We start from the raw sequence: 15,458 nt of genomic DNA, 5'->3' as shown, positions 1-15,458 counted from the left end.
ATGGCTGCTTCGAGCCTGTTCCATGTCATCTTTCTCCTTTGTTGGACTTGTTTGGGTTGAACTTTCCACGGTCTTGTTTAGTGGCTTAGTTCTTTGCGTCCCTTCCCTGGAGTCTATCTCCATTTGTGCCCATTTCGCCTCCAACCTTGATATTTGTTTTTCATTTTAGGCTTCTACCGCCGTTACGTAGTCTTCAATAAATTCAAAATTTGGATAGTAATTTCCCTATGATAGTTGTGTTGTCTTTTGTTGCTTCGTTCATTGTTTCGTACAATTTGCCAAAAGGGGCAAGAGCGATCGTTATTGCTGCCATAATTGTTGTCATATCTTGTTTACTATTTGGTGAGTTTTTTTGTGTATCCATCAAAATTTCACTGTGTCTTCTGTTCTTCCTTGGTGTTTGTTCTTGGGTATGAGAGTGGAGGTAGGCCTGTGGCATGTTTTCCGGCCCACCAGGAGTCCTAGGGGGAGATGTGGTTGGTTGATACATTCCGTGCTCCCCGGTGGTATCCATTAATAGCGATGTTTTTTCTGCAATTTGGAATGGTCGAGTTTCACTTCTATTTAAGTTGTGCAGATTAATTTTTGTCCAAGGCTGCTCACTCATTTTCCCCCGTGGCCCTTGTATTTGGGGAAGCACCCTTCCCCCCTCTTCCTGCAACTTTTTTATGCCTCTGGGAATCTTGAACCGACTTTTTATCTATGATGTCTAATAGTTCCTGTTGTAATGGACTCCCCGCTAGCTCCGGGTCTACCTCAGCGACGGGAGAGGCATTTTCCCGTGGCCGGATCTCCTCATTTAAAATTTGAGGTGTCGATTCTTTCATCACCTTGCCAGAATGCTGACTCTCCTTTTCTTTCCTTGATGGAACAGTTGAATTTTTTCCTTCTAATTGAATTGTGGTATCCGATGTTATTGATTCCTGAGGTAGCTTTAGAGGCCTGTCAGGTCCCGTTTCAGTTTCAATTTCAGGACTTCTGATGCCTTTCGAGTCCTCAGTGTTTATTGTTTTATTTGCAGGTAGAATCCCTTCTACCACTTCTAGCATTTCTATTATTACTGAGTCCAGTTTTCGTTTGAATTGTTGTTTCTTAAAGAAATTCAACAGCGCATTTGAAATTAGTGGATTTGGTAGAGTGTCTGTTTGCTTTTCACCTCCCTTTCCCCCCCCCCCCTTTTTTGTCTAATTTTTTATCTTTAACTTCACTAATTTTGTCCGTGCCTCTGCTACTGGTCAACATATTCCGAATAGGTTTTGCTTTTCTTTTTGCTTTTGGCACCTTTTCCTTTTGTCTTTTGGTGGTAGTTATTTTCGTTGGCTTTGCCTGAGACGTTTTTGGGGTAACTGTCGATCGGTTTCCCTCAAGCTCCTTCGCTTGTCTTTCTTCCGTAATTGCTGGATCAAGTTCGACCTATTCTTCTCTAATCACTGGCCGCTTTGTTGGGTCAGCGTTTGCTGACAAGTCTTTATCCTCCGTTATGTCAATTATTGAATCATCTGGATTTTGCGTCCTTAATTGCTTCTGGCGGTGAATTTGCGCTGTTATCTGTGTTGTAACTTTCCCCTCCTTTCCTGGTTCATCAGGTTTGTTTGTCTGGCTCCTCCTTTTGATGGGTCTCCCTCAGGGGCTTCCCTGCTCGTTGTGTTCAAACTTTGCAGTTTTATCCGTTCCACCTCTTCCACCCTCCCTCTGGATGTCGACTTCACTGTTGGCTTTAATGCGTTCTTATTTTCCTGGGTTGTCGCTATTGCCTCCGACGGCTCACGTGTATTTGTTGGGCGAGCTGGGGCAGGAGCAAGGGCCAGCCTAGATAGCCCTCCGGCCATCTCGACTGGAAAACCTGTCGCCGAAGCGGGGCTACTGCCTCTGTCTCTGCCCCCGTTATACACTGCCGCTTCCACTTGACCTGTTAGCAAACTAACTTTGCCTCCAGGTGCTGTCCTTGGCATTTCCTGCCCCACGCTGTTTACAGCTTTTAACATTTTCCGTGGTTTATTTTGACGATCCGGGGGGACCTCTGTCAAAAAGTCAAAAAGGGGTTTGTGGCTTGTGGGGGCGTGAATGTAGCAGAGGCGTTCTTACCTCGTTTTACTAGAGGTGATTTCTTCTCCGACAGGTGCTTCGCGTTACTTCTGAGGCATCTCAGCTCCAGCTCATCCGCACCCATGTCCACATCTCGTACCCCCGTGGGTTTTGCTTCTGCCGTTATGTTGTTACTTTGTTCTGGGTCCTCAGGCTCCTCTGGATCCGTGCCACTGCCCCTCTGCACCGACTGCATGACTGCAGACTGCTCGACTCTGCTGACTCCGCTGATGCTCCGCTGTTCCCTCCACTGACAGGATATAGTTTTTTAAAGTGGGTCCGCCCACACTAAAGGAAACGAAAGGCAGACTCCTGCAGACTGCTCGACTCTGCTGACTCCGCTGATGCTGCGCTCTTATTTCATTGACCTTCATCAGGATAGAAGATAATATTTGGCCTGGTTTCCCAGATAATGAGGTATCCTGGAGTCAAAGATTGTGCACTGAGAAGTCATGCAGATCTGGGGAGAACTCTTGATGTATCCTCTGAGCTTCTGTGTATGATATCTGTTGCTTCGTACCTGGTACAACATAGGCCAATACATCTACTTCTACTGGTATGTGTGATCCAGGAAGGTACTCTGGTACTAACTCTATCCAGAGTGGGGCCTATCTATAGGCCAATGATTGCCGGTGTGGCCGCTCCCTCGAAGTGGGATAGTCGGACGGACCGCCAGCATCGCTTCAAGTGCATACACTACCAGTTCCTGATATAGGAACATGAGGAAAAGTCTTCATTCGCAAAGCTATTTGAGCAAGGATCCGCTCCTCCCTCACCTTCCATGCTTCTAAACTCTTACTCTCCTCCCTCATCTTCTCCCGTCTCTTCTACTGCTCTTCTCTCTTTTTTGGACTGCCTGCCTCTCACCTGGCCCCCCTCAAATCCCTCTAACACTCCTCTATCCGTACTCTTTGTCTCCTCGGTCCTTGCAACTATATTTCCTCCTCGCTCTCTCACCTTGGCTGGCTTCCCTTTTTCTCCCAACTTAAATTTCAGTTCCTCTGTCTGGTTTTCAAATCTCTCCATGGCCTCCCTCCTATCTCTCTTCTCTCCTCTCATTTTACACTCCCTCCCGTTCTCTCTGCTCTGCTGACCTCTTCTTACTCACCACCCCCCCGTCTCCATGCGCCTCTTCATACTTCCGTTCCTTTCAGCTCTTGGCCCCCCTGCATTGTAACTCTTTACCTCTCTCTTTCCACTCCATCCCCACCTACACTTCCTTCCACACCTCCTTGAAATCTCTTCTTCTCCACTCCCCCTAGACCTCCTCCCTTCCCTACCATCACCCCTCTCCTACTTCCCTATTCTCTGTCCTTTTCCCTTCCTACCCTCCCCTTACCCTTTCCTTCCTCCCACCCCCTTGAAAATTGAATCTGATAATTGAAAATGGATACTTCATCGTTTCCCTTGACTACCTCCACTCTCCCTTCCTCCTCACTTTTTCCCTCACCTTCTGCCTTCTAGGTAAATTGTTCTACATATTGTTTCATTGGTTACTCTTCTTCCTCTCAAATGTTATTTGTCCCCTCAGTCGATCATTAATCTCACTCAGTCTTCTTACTTTCCAGTAATTTCTCCTAGCTTTAGCCTTCTCTAGCTACGTGGCGAATGCTCCTCAATGTACAGCTCGTATTTTAGTACCTTCCTTTTCCAGAACCCTTCTAAGAGCTCCAAGTTTATCCAAGTTAAACGTTCTCTCGATTGGGAATTGGGTCTGTCTGTTATAGTGTGTCAAATAGTGCCATGATAATGGCAAGACAAACTGTTAAACTTCCTAAACATGTAATGGGCGGGCGACTCTGTTGGGCGTTGCTCCAACGGTTTTGATTACCATTTTCCTTTCTCTATTTAACTCTGAATACACACTTTTCCGTTACCCAAGCGTCCCTGATCCACGTGTTCTTTGACACCACGTTCGGTTCAGAGAGGTGAGGGCTTGCGTTTAACAACTCAAGACACTAAAGAATGGCATTTACAGGGATAAGGACTCTTGTTACATAATCATCCACCTGTCCCTATTTAGTTGTGGGCAGTATCCTTTTCCCATCCCGTTACCCTAACTAATACCCATGTATTGTACTGGGCTCAGTCCCTACTCTTGATCGTTTGCTAGGTTAATGTCTGGATAATAGTGCGACAATGCTAATCCGTTATGAAACATGCAAAAATCACTATGAATACTATACACCCAGGGTAAAATCTCCATCCCATTTCAGCATATCCACAGAAAACATGCCATCCCGCGTTGTCCATTCCCAGGTCCCAAACGGGAATCCTCAGTTGCCTGTGCAGCCCACATGCAATTTTAGCAGCCCCGATATCCGCCTCCGATAACCCCAAAGGAGATTTGCAACTAGGTACCCTACTTTATCGTTTTGAGTGCTTGTGTGGGTGTCTGGATGGAGGCCCTCAGGAATCGGTGGTCTGCTGCATCACGCGACAGATCTGAGTCACAGCACCATCTTTAAAAGTTAATCCACACAAAAGAGAACTCAGGAGTCATATTGGAAATGGGCAAAGCAAGACACCCTTTATTACTGGTTGCAAACCACATAAACAAACCGCACTCTAAGCCAACCCACATCCAGTTTGCCTTCCCCTTATATTTACCCATGGTCTGGCCCTCAAAATAAGATTCTCATCCGTCTGACCTCTCCTTCCCACATAACAATAACCCTTCTTGTTTACTCCTGTAGTCCGTTTTCCGTTTCCATCTCGTCTCCCATCATCACATGATCCTCTGTTTCTGGGTCAGTCACTCTAGTCTGACGATATCTCGCATGGTCCTCCTCAGGTGAGGGGTGTGGGGCTGCCTCTGACGCACGGCCAAGTATAAAGTCCCATTGTTCGAACTGGTCTGTGCCGGCATAATCCAAGATGGAGATACAAGTGGCCTTCACCCAGTGCCCTGAGAGCTATTGAAAGCACTGCTGAGGAACAGTCCTACAGCGTATGTTCATCTTAAGGAGCTCTCGGGGCAAGCATTGCCTAAAGCCAATAAGTAGTGATTTCCCTATCCAATGTCCACTAGTATTTAAAGAAAAATTGGGGGGCATGGCTAGGGATCCACGCTTCGTTGCTGGGACAGGTATTGCACGCTAAGGGGGACCAACCCGGGACTGGGCCCCCTCTCCCCAATCATGCAGAATCCAGCCTTCACTCCAGAGCTCCAACCCAGTTCATACCAAAACTGGTCAGGAACGGGGCCTTTGAGACTGCAAGAGCTCTATGTTGACAATAACCCACTGACCTTCATCCAGTGCAAGGAGAAATGTAACCTCCCAGAGACTGAGAGATTTAGATATATACAGCTCAGGCATTGGACCACCAACCCGGTCGTTAAAAAGGCTGCCACTAGGCCCCCCCTCAGGTTTAGCGATAACGATCTCGGAAGGTCAACGCTCATATAAAGTGGCAACTTGCTATCGCCTTCTAGAAAATGTCCCAGAAGATGAGAAACTCTCTTATATGTTGGCATGGGAGAGGGAGCTGGGGATAGAGGTGTCTCTGGAGTCATGGCAGAGAATCTGGGACAGAGCACATAGGTCCTCCAGATGCACGACAGTCAGGGAATGCGCACTTGAGATCTGCTACCGATGGTACTTCTCGACGCAGAGGCTACGAGCAATGAATGTAGACTACCCTGATGTATGTTGGCATGGCTGTGGGGCAAAGGGAGACTTGGGGCACCTATGGTGGCACTGTCCGGTCATTCAATCTTTCTGGCTGGAGATCAGGTCAAAAGTCAAGGACATATGCGGAGCCCTCCTCCCCATGGACCCGTTAGTAATGTTATTGGGCGACACTCCAGATGATGGGTCCTATCTGCAGTGGGGCCCTAGCGCTCGGCTAATCACACAATTACTTATGGCGTCCCACCTTATGCAAGCTTTATTTTGGAAAGAACTAGAGGGCCCCCACATAGCGTACTGGTGGGTTAAGGTTTGGGAACTTCTAGGAACAGATAAACTAACGGCTGCAATGGAAAATCTGACAGCCAAATTCACAAATATCTGGGGCCCATTCCTGGACCATGTTGCAGAGAAAGAACACATGTTCTTGCAGCCTAGATTGGTTAAATATCTCCTCCAGCCCTGACAAGCTTCTGAAACGAAGGAGGTACCCACTCGCTTGAAATCAGGATGGGGAGATGCTACAGTGCCCTTGAGGGCAATGCCGTGAGTTACTGGTAATTCTGGTGATTTTGGCAAGGTTTTTTTTTTCTCTCTCCTCGTTCTCCCACTCTTCCTTAGTTAAGAATGCTACAGAATACAAAGCCAAACTACTATACCTCCAGAGGTTGTTTATGAAATATATTTACTAGAGGAATTACAAAGATGTTAAAATGAAAGGTTCATGCATTGTTAAAAGATTAATTAATGTTGGAATTGCAGTGACAAACGATGAATTTTAGCCTTTACTTGCATAAAGTCGAACCTGACTCAATGGATGAGTTACAATGGGGCGGTATTGACTGTCTATTTGAGACTCATTTGATTAAGTAATATTGCCACTGACTCTGTTTCTTTTGATGAATTCAATGTTTTATCGATGTTTCAATAAAAAGATTTTGACAAAAAAGAAAAATGATTAACACTCTGGCATTATATGTAAAAAAGAATACTTCAGGTATCCAAATATATTCCCAGATTCTTCCCACATTATCATTTACCCTCATAGGTGTTCACAGTCGTGTCTTGCCTTTATGGCGTCATTACAGCATGAATCCTGTTCTGCCTCCTTTTAAGGGTCATCAGCGTTAACAATGTGAAATGTGGTGTTTAATCTGCCAAACCTTTGTTAAAGGATCTACTGGTCTTTTAGTTTGACAATTACATCTTCATTTTTACATTGATCTTGAACCTCTGTGTGTAGACTTAGGTTGCCTGGAAACCCAACACGACATAACCATTGGAGTGAAATGATAAAACGTGCGGGTAGTGTAGCGAATAGCCTTCTAAGAGGCAGGAGTGGACTCAGGTAATAAAATTTAGGCCGCATTTCTCCATCATTTGAGAAATCTGAGAAGGAAATGTATACCTTTGTCCTAATATAACCTATTGGTTTTGTATAGGTTGAATAAGATCCTTAATATAGGCCACCCTAAGAAGCTGTTCAAATAATCAGATAACTAATTAATTTGAGACGTATTATGAATTGTTCGACATTAAGGTTGAAGTGTATTCATTTGTGTTTCGAGAACATCCTAAAATAGACCCATTCCAATGAGGTGAGCAATTGGGAATATCCTGACGTGTTCCCCGCAGTAGCGCTTGTCTGCTCTCGAGATGAGTGTGCTGTACAACTGTGACGTGCATTATTGTTCTGAAAGCAAATGCAAACAATTGAAATTTCATTTTCTTTTCATTCTCGTATGGTAAAGACTTGCTGTCCATATTTTCCCCATCATAGCTACTTCTTTCTGTAACCTGTTTCTTTCACCCTTTACTGTTCCTGCAGTCTCTCATCCTCTATTTAACTTTATATCACACTTGTCTCTCTTCTATCATTCTATTTCCAGTTTCCACTCATCTTTCTCTTGCCTCCTATTAAACTTCAGTCATCTTTTACTTCTTTGCATCTCTGTCTTTATATCTGTCAATCTGTTGCCTCTTTCCTTCTTCTTCTGATTCACTTTGACAGTTTCTTACCCATCATCTTTGCCATTGTGCCATATTGCTTCCATCCGTTTTGTAACTTGCCATCTGATCTTTTCCCTGCTATCTCTGCCTCATGCTGCCACTCTGCTTTGTATTTCTTGCCCGGTCTCCTCCTCTTCATATTTATGTCTTCCGCTCACTCTCTGCATCGTTTCTATTTCTTCATCACCTTGTTTCCTTTTTGTTTCTCTGTACGTTATTCTACCATCTTTCTGTTTATCCCTTTTCCAATATATCGTAGCAATTTATTCACTTGTAACTGTGCCTCCTCTTTGTATTAACCTGTCATTCTGCCTCTTCTCGTTATTCATCTGTCACTCTTCCTACACTCTGCGGCCACCTCCATCACTCTGCTTATTCCCTGTTTCTCATTATGTTACTCTTCCTTCCACTCTGTACATACTGTCACAGATTTCTCCCTGGAACGATGAAGTATGCCAAAAACGTGAATTGTAGTTTAATGCCTTTATTTGGGGATTGATTACAAGAAGAACCAACTTAAATGAAAATGGTATCTACCAAACAAAACAGTGATCAAGATGGTCCTGTCGTGTCCTAGGTGGAATCGGGTCCCTTTCCTTCAAAGACCCTCTCCTTGCACTAGGTGTCTTTCACTGCGATTTCTAGGCTGTCCTGGCTATTTACAGTTTAACAGAGTCTCACAACCCTTTACTGGTAGTGTGGGTGTTAGTGTGATCCAAATCCTTCTTCTGTGTTTGACCTAGGTACATACTTTCCATGGTCCCAAACCCAAAACTCTCTTGGTCAGACAAGTCAGTAGATGTAGCTGGCAGGTAAAGGTAGGGAGGTGCTTCCTCCCAATTCCACTTCCTTCATTCTCCTGATTTCACAATCCCCATGACTCGATCTTTTTCCTCCTCCCACTGTCTGGTCCTGAGCGTGGCCTACCGGGCCTGCTGGAAGCTTCCTGTTCTAACTCTCTTGGAGATTTTTCTCTTCCTTTGTTCCTCCTTCGCTGGCTGATGTTCTTGCCTTTTCCTCTACCAATCCTCCTTCCCCTCCTAATGTTACCCTGTCTTCCTCCTCTCGTGTTGTTACAACCTGGTCTGTTCTGGTTTCTCTGCCTGCTGTCACCACTTCCAACCCGCCCCCCAATCTAGGCTTTTTCTCCTCCAGTGTATCTCATTCTTCACTTGATGTTAGGCTTCCAACCTCCAGTGTACCACCTTCACTTCTGCCTCCACTTTGTGGAATTCTTTTGTATGCCTCCTCTGCGTCACTCTCTGCCCTTGATTTTACCTTCAACAGTGTTACTTTCGGCCTCTGATTTGATTACCTCCTTTCCTTCAAGTTTCACGCCTATTTCTCTCCTGCTACTTCTATTACAACTGCCTTATTTACCCTCTTAGCTCTCAACACTTCCCCATGCTCTCTCCACTGCTGCCATCTCACCATTCACCTCTGTCTCTGTAGCTTCCTGCATTGACTGCACCCCAGTCTGTAGCCTTCTCCAAATGCAAGCCTTCTGCAAATCCGACACTTTTCAATTTGGGCTGTGTGCTTTGTTACTGTGCTCTCTCCTCCCTCTTGGTGAGAATGTCAGCGAGGGCATGCACCTGTTTCTTGTAAGTGGAGGAGGTCAGGCATTGGTTGATGTCTCAGAGTGCATTTGGGGTTGCTTTGGGATTAGCAGGCTGGGCCAAACCTGTAATTGGCCTATCCACTATTTTGAACATCGGTTTTCCTCCTCTGCCCCGGCCTGCTGTTGCCTGTACTGATCTGATGTCTCATGTGTGGATTAAATGCTGTAAACACACTGGATAGGTTTTACAAATACTTGGTTTCTGTTTTCATACTGTGCAGTGGAATTTTTAACACTGTATCCCTGGCCCGAGAAGCTCTTGCTTTGGAAGAATGCTCCTGTAACTTTGCGCTAGGTGTTCTCAGCGTTCGGGAAGTTACAAATGCGTAACATTGTATCTATGGTGTTTCAGAGTTCACTGCGGACCCTCCAAATTCTGTAAACTAACTTCTTTGATGTATCATGTGAAACTGAAACCATTTTAAAAAAAGAAAGCATTGTTGAGTAAAAAGTAAAGGTAAGTTTTTCTTTGCTGGAGCTGTAGGTCTGCTTAGAGAGATCGACAGGCTCCGCCCCACTAGGACTGATGCAGGGTTTGGCAAAGATCAATACTTTTAGAGGTGGTCTGCCCTTGTTGGCTGATGGTGTCTGTAATGAGGCGCTGTGATTGTCCCCTGCCATTTCACAAAGACCAAGGTTAGGTGACCAGGGGATCCTGCCCATGTCTCCCTCAGGACCAACATCCACTGACTCAGGGTGGCACCTGGTCCCCTTAGTCACCACCTTGGTGAGCCCCAGACCAGACAGGGGACTTCATTACACTTCCTATGTTATTCTGCTTCCTCTCTCCATATCTGTGTGTCACTTTGACTGTTTTATTCTATTTCATCCCTCCTCCTCCCTTTGACACTCTCATCTCTCTCTATGTACCCCAGTTACCAGGCCTTATTTCTATATCCCCAGCTGCCATCGTTTTCCCTTTGTGTTTGTCTGTGTGCTACTCTGCCTCATGCTTGTCTCTGTCGCCTCTTTCCATATTCCTGCGTCACTTTGCTTCATCTCTTTATCGTCTGTCTCTCTCACTCTCACTCTCTCTCTCTCTCACTCACTCTCACTCTTCTCCCTGTCTCTCTCTCTCTCTCTCTCTCTCTCTCTCTCTCTCGTTCACGTTTCTCCCTCTGCCCCTCCGCCACTCAACCACCTCCACTCTGTCCCGGCGTCCTCCTAACTGTGTTTCTTTCGTATCACTTCAGAACCTTATTACCTGTATCTTTGCCTTGTCCTTTAATCAACTTCTTTTAACACACAGGCTTATCGCAGGCATACCTCCATACTCACCAGTGTATACATCCTGGATTCAGTGCTGGCGGCACCTTTCTGCTACGGTAAGCTTTTCAGTATTCTTTTTTTCTTTTTTTAGAACAGAAAGATATCACAAACAAAACAAGGGTTTAAGAAATCAAACATTGCAAACTGAAAGCCATGAACAAATTAAACTATTGTTTTCTTTTTGTAATCTTTCATTTTATTAGGCTTGTACAGACAGCACAAGCATTTTCCATTATTTGGGAACACACATCTGATGCTTTACCAATACTATTTTTTAAAAGCGTACATTTATGTCTGGAAAACTCGATCAGATAACCTTGTCATAACTATGATTGACAGACACAGGAAAGATACTTTCCCGAACAGGACTACGATTCTAACCAGCTTCCAGTCAATCGCCAAACTAAATCTAATAGAAACTGGGGATATCAAAGTGATCCACATTAGCAATACGCAAATAATTGACACAGCAACGTTAAGAATTCCATCACAAATGGTAAAACAAACCAAAGGAAGACCCATGGCGGGTCTTCTAGCCGCCCTCCGAATAGATGCCAGTGGCAAATTAACTGCTTGGCTAACACCTCACCCTTGCTTCCAATTGCTCAAATTAGAATTTTCAGAGGATGGTCATCCGTTATACACGCATATGCTATAATTAACTTATATTGGAATTCTGCCATCATAACTGATGACTTCCTTAAACATGTAACTATGTTGCTGGATATTATTGATAGTGAGCAGAACCATTATACCATCCTAATTGGAGGGGATTTAAACATAAGATGTACAAACATCCTGAAATTGCAGTGCAGGAAGGGAACACATACGTTTTCTGAATTTTAGTGGTCCATAGACTCCGACCCACTGACGATCACTCAGGAGTATAAATACCTAGGAGTGAACATCAATAACAACAAAGTGGATATGCTATATAAACTAGAACTAAAACACAATCTCTAAACTCACAAGCAAAGATTATACATTGCAAATATGGTAAATTCTCGTATACTCCAGTGCTGATATATTAAAAGCAGAAGGTCGTGCCGACAATAACTTATGGAGCTCAATCTAAGGTCCCTCAAAACCAACCTATTTGGGATTACATAGAAGACATTTTTGGAAATCATTGCTACCGGTGCCAAACAGCTTCCCTAGAACCATTATCTGTTATGAATTAGGATTAATATCACACAAAGCAATAGTGTGATGGAATGCTATATCGTTATATAGAAAATGTCTAATGAAAGAATTGTTTGAAAATAGGCTGATTCCAGCCATCACGCTGTGCATGAATAATAACACCTGCAAATATATTGACTTCTGGAGGTATCACCGTAGACTGATCATGGAAAAAGCAGATATTGATAACATCACTCTAACAACTAATTCTGACCGAGCAAAGAGAAAGCTCTGGTATCATGATTGGTCTACCACGATGACAAAATGCAGAGCGTGTCAAATTTGCAAAAACACAAACTTTCCCTTAAAAATAATTGATCAAATTCCAAAATATTTACAGACATTTCCAGATCAGCAATACCAGGCTCAAATATTGAGATTACGATTCAATTTATGGCCAACTAGATCAGTTCTTGCTGCTCGAGATAAGGATAGAGAGACTAATGCAAAATGTAGATTCTGTAATTCTGAAACCCATATTGAGACAGTAGAACATTTGTTAGTGCGATGTAACAATCTAACATATTTGCGCAAGGAATATTATTACACATTTTCAAGGCGTATCGTATCCTAGATCAATGCCAAATGTGGAGTATCATAGTCAATGCTGAACACATATCGCTCAATTTGACGACGATAACATTCTTGGAAAGACTGAACTTGTAATCATGAAAGAATGGGGAAAAAAAGTTTGATCCAAACTGAAATTCTAATGCAACATAAAAATCAGCTGCGAGTGCTCAAAGTACAATCATGTAGCGATCTATCCGAGCAACTTAATACAAACCATATGAATAACGATCTTGTTGATGACTCCCGTAATTAGAATTGCAACATTTGACTTCCATTCAATATCTATGTACAATAATTCGATATGAACATGTTTAATTATAGTTAGCGCTTGAGTATCTAGGTGAATGAATTAGTAAGAAAAATGTATTATTTGTGAAAGGTTTTAATTAAAGCCAAAACACAATAAAATATATATATATATATATATATATATATATATATATATATATATATATATATATATATATATATATATATATATATATAAATCTGTGTCTGGTTTGGGCAATGTTTGCTTAAGGCGCTCAGTTCTTTGCATATATACCTAGGAAATTAAATGCTGATGCATGATCAATTAATCGGCATGTGGTTTTTCAAACATTTGGCAATCAGAGATGCAACAGTATGGCATTTTCCTTGTCTGGCTTTGCACAATTGTATGGGCTTCTAAATCGTCCCTGCATTAGAACTACAGCAAGACACTCAAGAACTTTTAAAATCATATTTAACGCCTATATTTGTATTTATTTATTTTATTGTAATTTATGAAGAATTTTTGCCAAAGTGCTGTACAAGCATATATAAAACGGTACATCAAACATTTAGCAATGGTGACAGTATAATATCAGCAGGATATGATGTATATACCGTTAGTTGTCAGAAAGAAAAGGAAGAAGATGGGTTTGTAGATGACAGTGAATCTTATGAAAAGATAGCTATAGGTAGGGAATTCCAATATTTAGGGGCAAGAAGGGGAAAAAGAATGAAAGCGAGAGGAGGCGCATGAAGGTTTAGGACCAGAAAGAGAGATGCTGAAGAAATTGAGAACTAGGTCGGTTCAGGCAATAAAAAGAGAAATGGAGGAGAGATGAATGGGAGAAAGAACATGGAGACACTTAAACAAGATGCAGAGGAATTGAAATAAAAGACAGGAATCAAGTGATAGACAAGAAGAGAAGAACATATAGAGGCATGAACAGGTACACAAAAGAAGATGTCAGAGTTAGCAATTAGAGGAGTAAGGTGAGGGGAATCCAATCAGAAAAGCCAAGCAGTAGTCAAGACAAGAGAGAATTAATGAAGTAATGAGAGGTTTAGTGGCTTGTAGTGAAAGAAAGGGGCTGGTATGACGAATGTTACATGGGAAAACAAGAGATACAAGCAATGTTAAAAATATGAGAGGGCAATGAGAGAGGAGTGGAAGATGAAACCAAGATTACTTGCAGAGGGTGAGAATGGGAGGAGAGGCGGAGGAAAGAAAAGACCAGATGGGGTCGGAGAGGTTGCAGTGAATAAAATAATTTCAGTCTTTAGAGGGGTTGAAGTGCAAAAGTGTGGATGGCTAAGAGAAAAGTTGAGGCGATGGAGAGTGTAAATAAAAGGAGAAAAGGACAACATAGAAGTAACATGAGGTTAAACAATGAGCACAGAAAGAGGGACAGTATAGAGTGAAAATAGTAAGGTCCAAATACATAGCCTTGGTGAACAGAAGAGAATGTGAGGAAAAGATTTGGCCATTTCAGGGGAGAGAACAAACATGATCTGTGAGATAGGGATCAAACCACTTAAGAACTGTGCAAGAGTCGAGAGAGAGAAGAAAGAAGAGTAAGATGATTAATGGTGTCAAAGGCTGCTAATAGATCTAACAGTAAGTAGAGAGCTTGTTATGGCGAGCAGAGAGAAGACACGAATAAGAGCAGTTTTGGTAGAGGTTGTGGGACGAAAACTATAGTGAGACGGTTGTGGAGAGTACATTCAGGAAGGGAGAGACGGGTATAGATGCCTTTTTTGAGATGTTTAGAAGCTCAGAGGAAAGATAGAAGAGAGATAGGGGGACATATTGAAGGGAGTAAAGGGTCAAGATATGTTCTTTCAATCTAGGAATAATGATTGCATGTTTAAAAGAAAAAGAGGTGTTAGAGGGAGTTTAAAAGGGTAGGTAAGATAAGGATCAAGTGAGGATACATGGATATTAAAGAAGAGGGAATAGGACCAAGATGAGAGGCAGTAGGATAGGAAGGAGGCAGTTCCTGAATCAGCAAGAAGAGAGAAATGAGATGGAGGAGGGAGGGTAGGGCAATTATGCGATGCAGGAGGATATGTGGTAGGGTAAGCGGGAGGTATGAGGGAAAGAAGTGTAGAGAGGAAACTTTAGTAGTGAAGTAGTCTTCAAAGTCAGTGGAGGCGAGGAGTCAGGAGGACGGTGGAAAGTGTGTTCTTAAGGAACTGGCATTGACGGCGGAGATGGTGCAGAGAGACAGAGTAAGGGACAAAAAAATAGCATTTCTTTTAGCAACAAGTAGAGGAGAATTGTATGGGGCATGAAGAACAGTGAGGGCAGCAAGATTGTTGGAAGATTATTCTTCCACTAGTGTTCAGCTTTACGTATAGAAATCCTGAAGGAAAGGAGCTGTGGAGATAACCATGTTTTCATAGGTTTACAGGAGGGGAACCATGAGGAATGAAATTGTGAGCCAAGAATAGAAAGATGTCTAGTATGCAGGGTAGAGGTAGCTTGGTCACTAGATAGCGAGGCCAAATTGTTGATAGAAGGTAGTAGGGAAGAAAGAGAAGAATACATTTTTTTTCCAAAGGATGGTGAGTCAAAGTGTGAAATTGTGTAGGTTGAAGAAGTGGGAGGGTGTGTAGGAGGGAAGGAGGGGGCAACAGAAAGGAGAATGTGATCAGAGGAGTAGATAGGATGTGAACACACTGAGATATTGGGCGACAGAGAATAAAAGATGAGATCAAGAGATGAACCCGGCATGAGAGTAGGGGGACCGAATTTGATTAAGGTGAGAGGAGGGCAAAGGAAGTTGTTAAACCAGAATTCCTATTTTGGGGATATTCAGTTGCCCCTTTTTTGG

At 43.1% G+C, this 15,458-nt stretch overlaps 1 protein-coding gene across 2 annotated transcripts in view; it reads left to right on the top strand.

Annotated features, from left to right (window-relative positions):
- Nucleotides 1-15,458, top strand: part of MTCH1 (mitochondrial carrier 1) — a 1,187,755-nt gene that overhangs the window by 961,890 nt on the left and 210,407 nt on the right. For both annotated transcript variants that reach the window (XM_069633419.1, XM_069633420.1), the window contains one exon: nucleotides 10,598-10,673. In XM_069633419.1, coding sequence (XP_069489520.1) covers nucleotides 10,598-10,673 — 76 coding nt within the window. The remainder of the gene's footprint in view (nucleotides 1-10,597; nucleotides 10,674-15,458) is intronic.

The sequence above is a fragment of the Ambystoma mexicanum genome, chromosome 13, assembly GCF_040938575.1.
Source record: "Ambystoma mexicanum isolate Mex_15411 chromosome 13, UKY_AmexF1_1, whole genome shotgun sequence".
NCBI classification, from domain to species: Eukaryota; Metazoa; Chordata; class Amphibia; order Caudata; family Ambystomatidae; genus Ambystoma; species Ambystoma mexicanum.
Note: the sequence above shows the minus strand (reverse complement) of the source record. Positions and strands in the feature narration are given on the sequence as shown.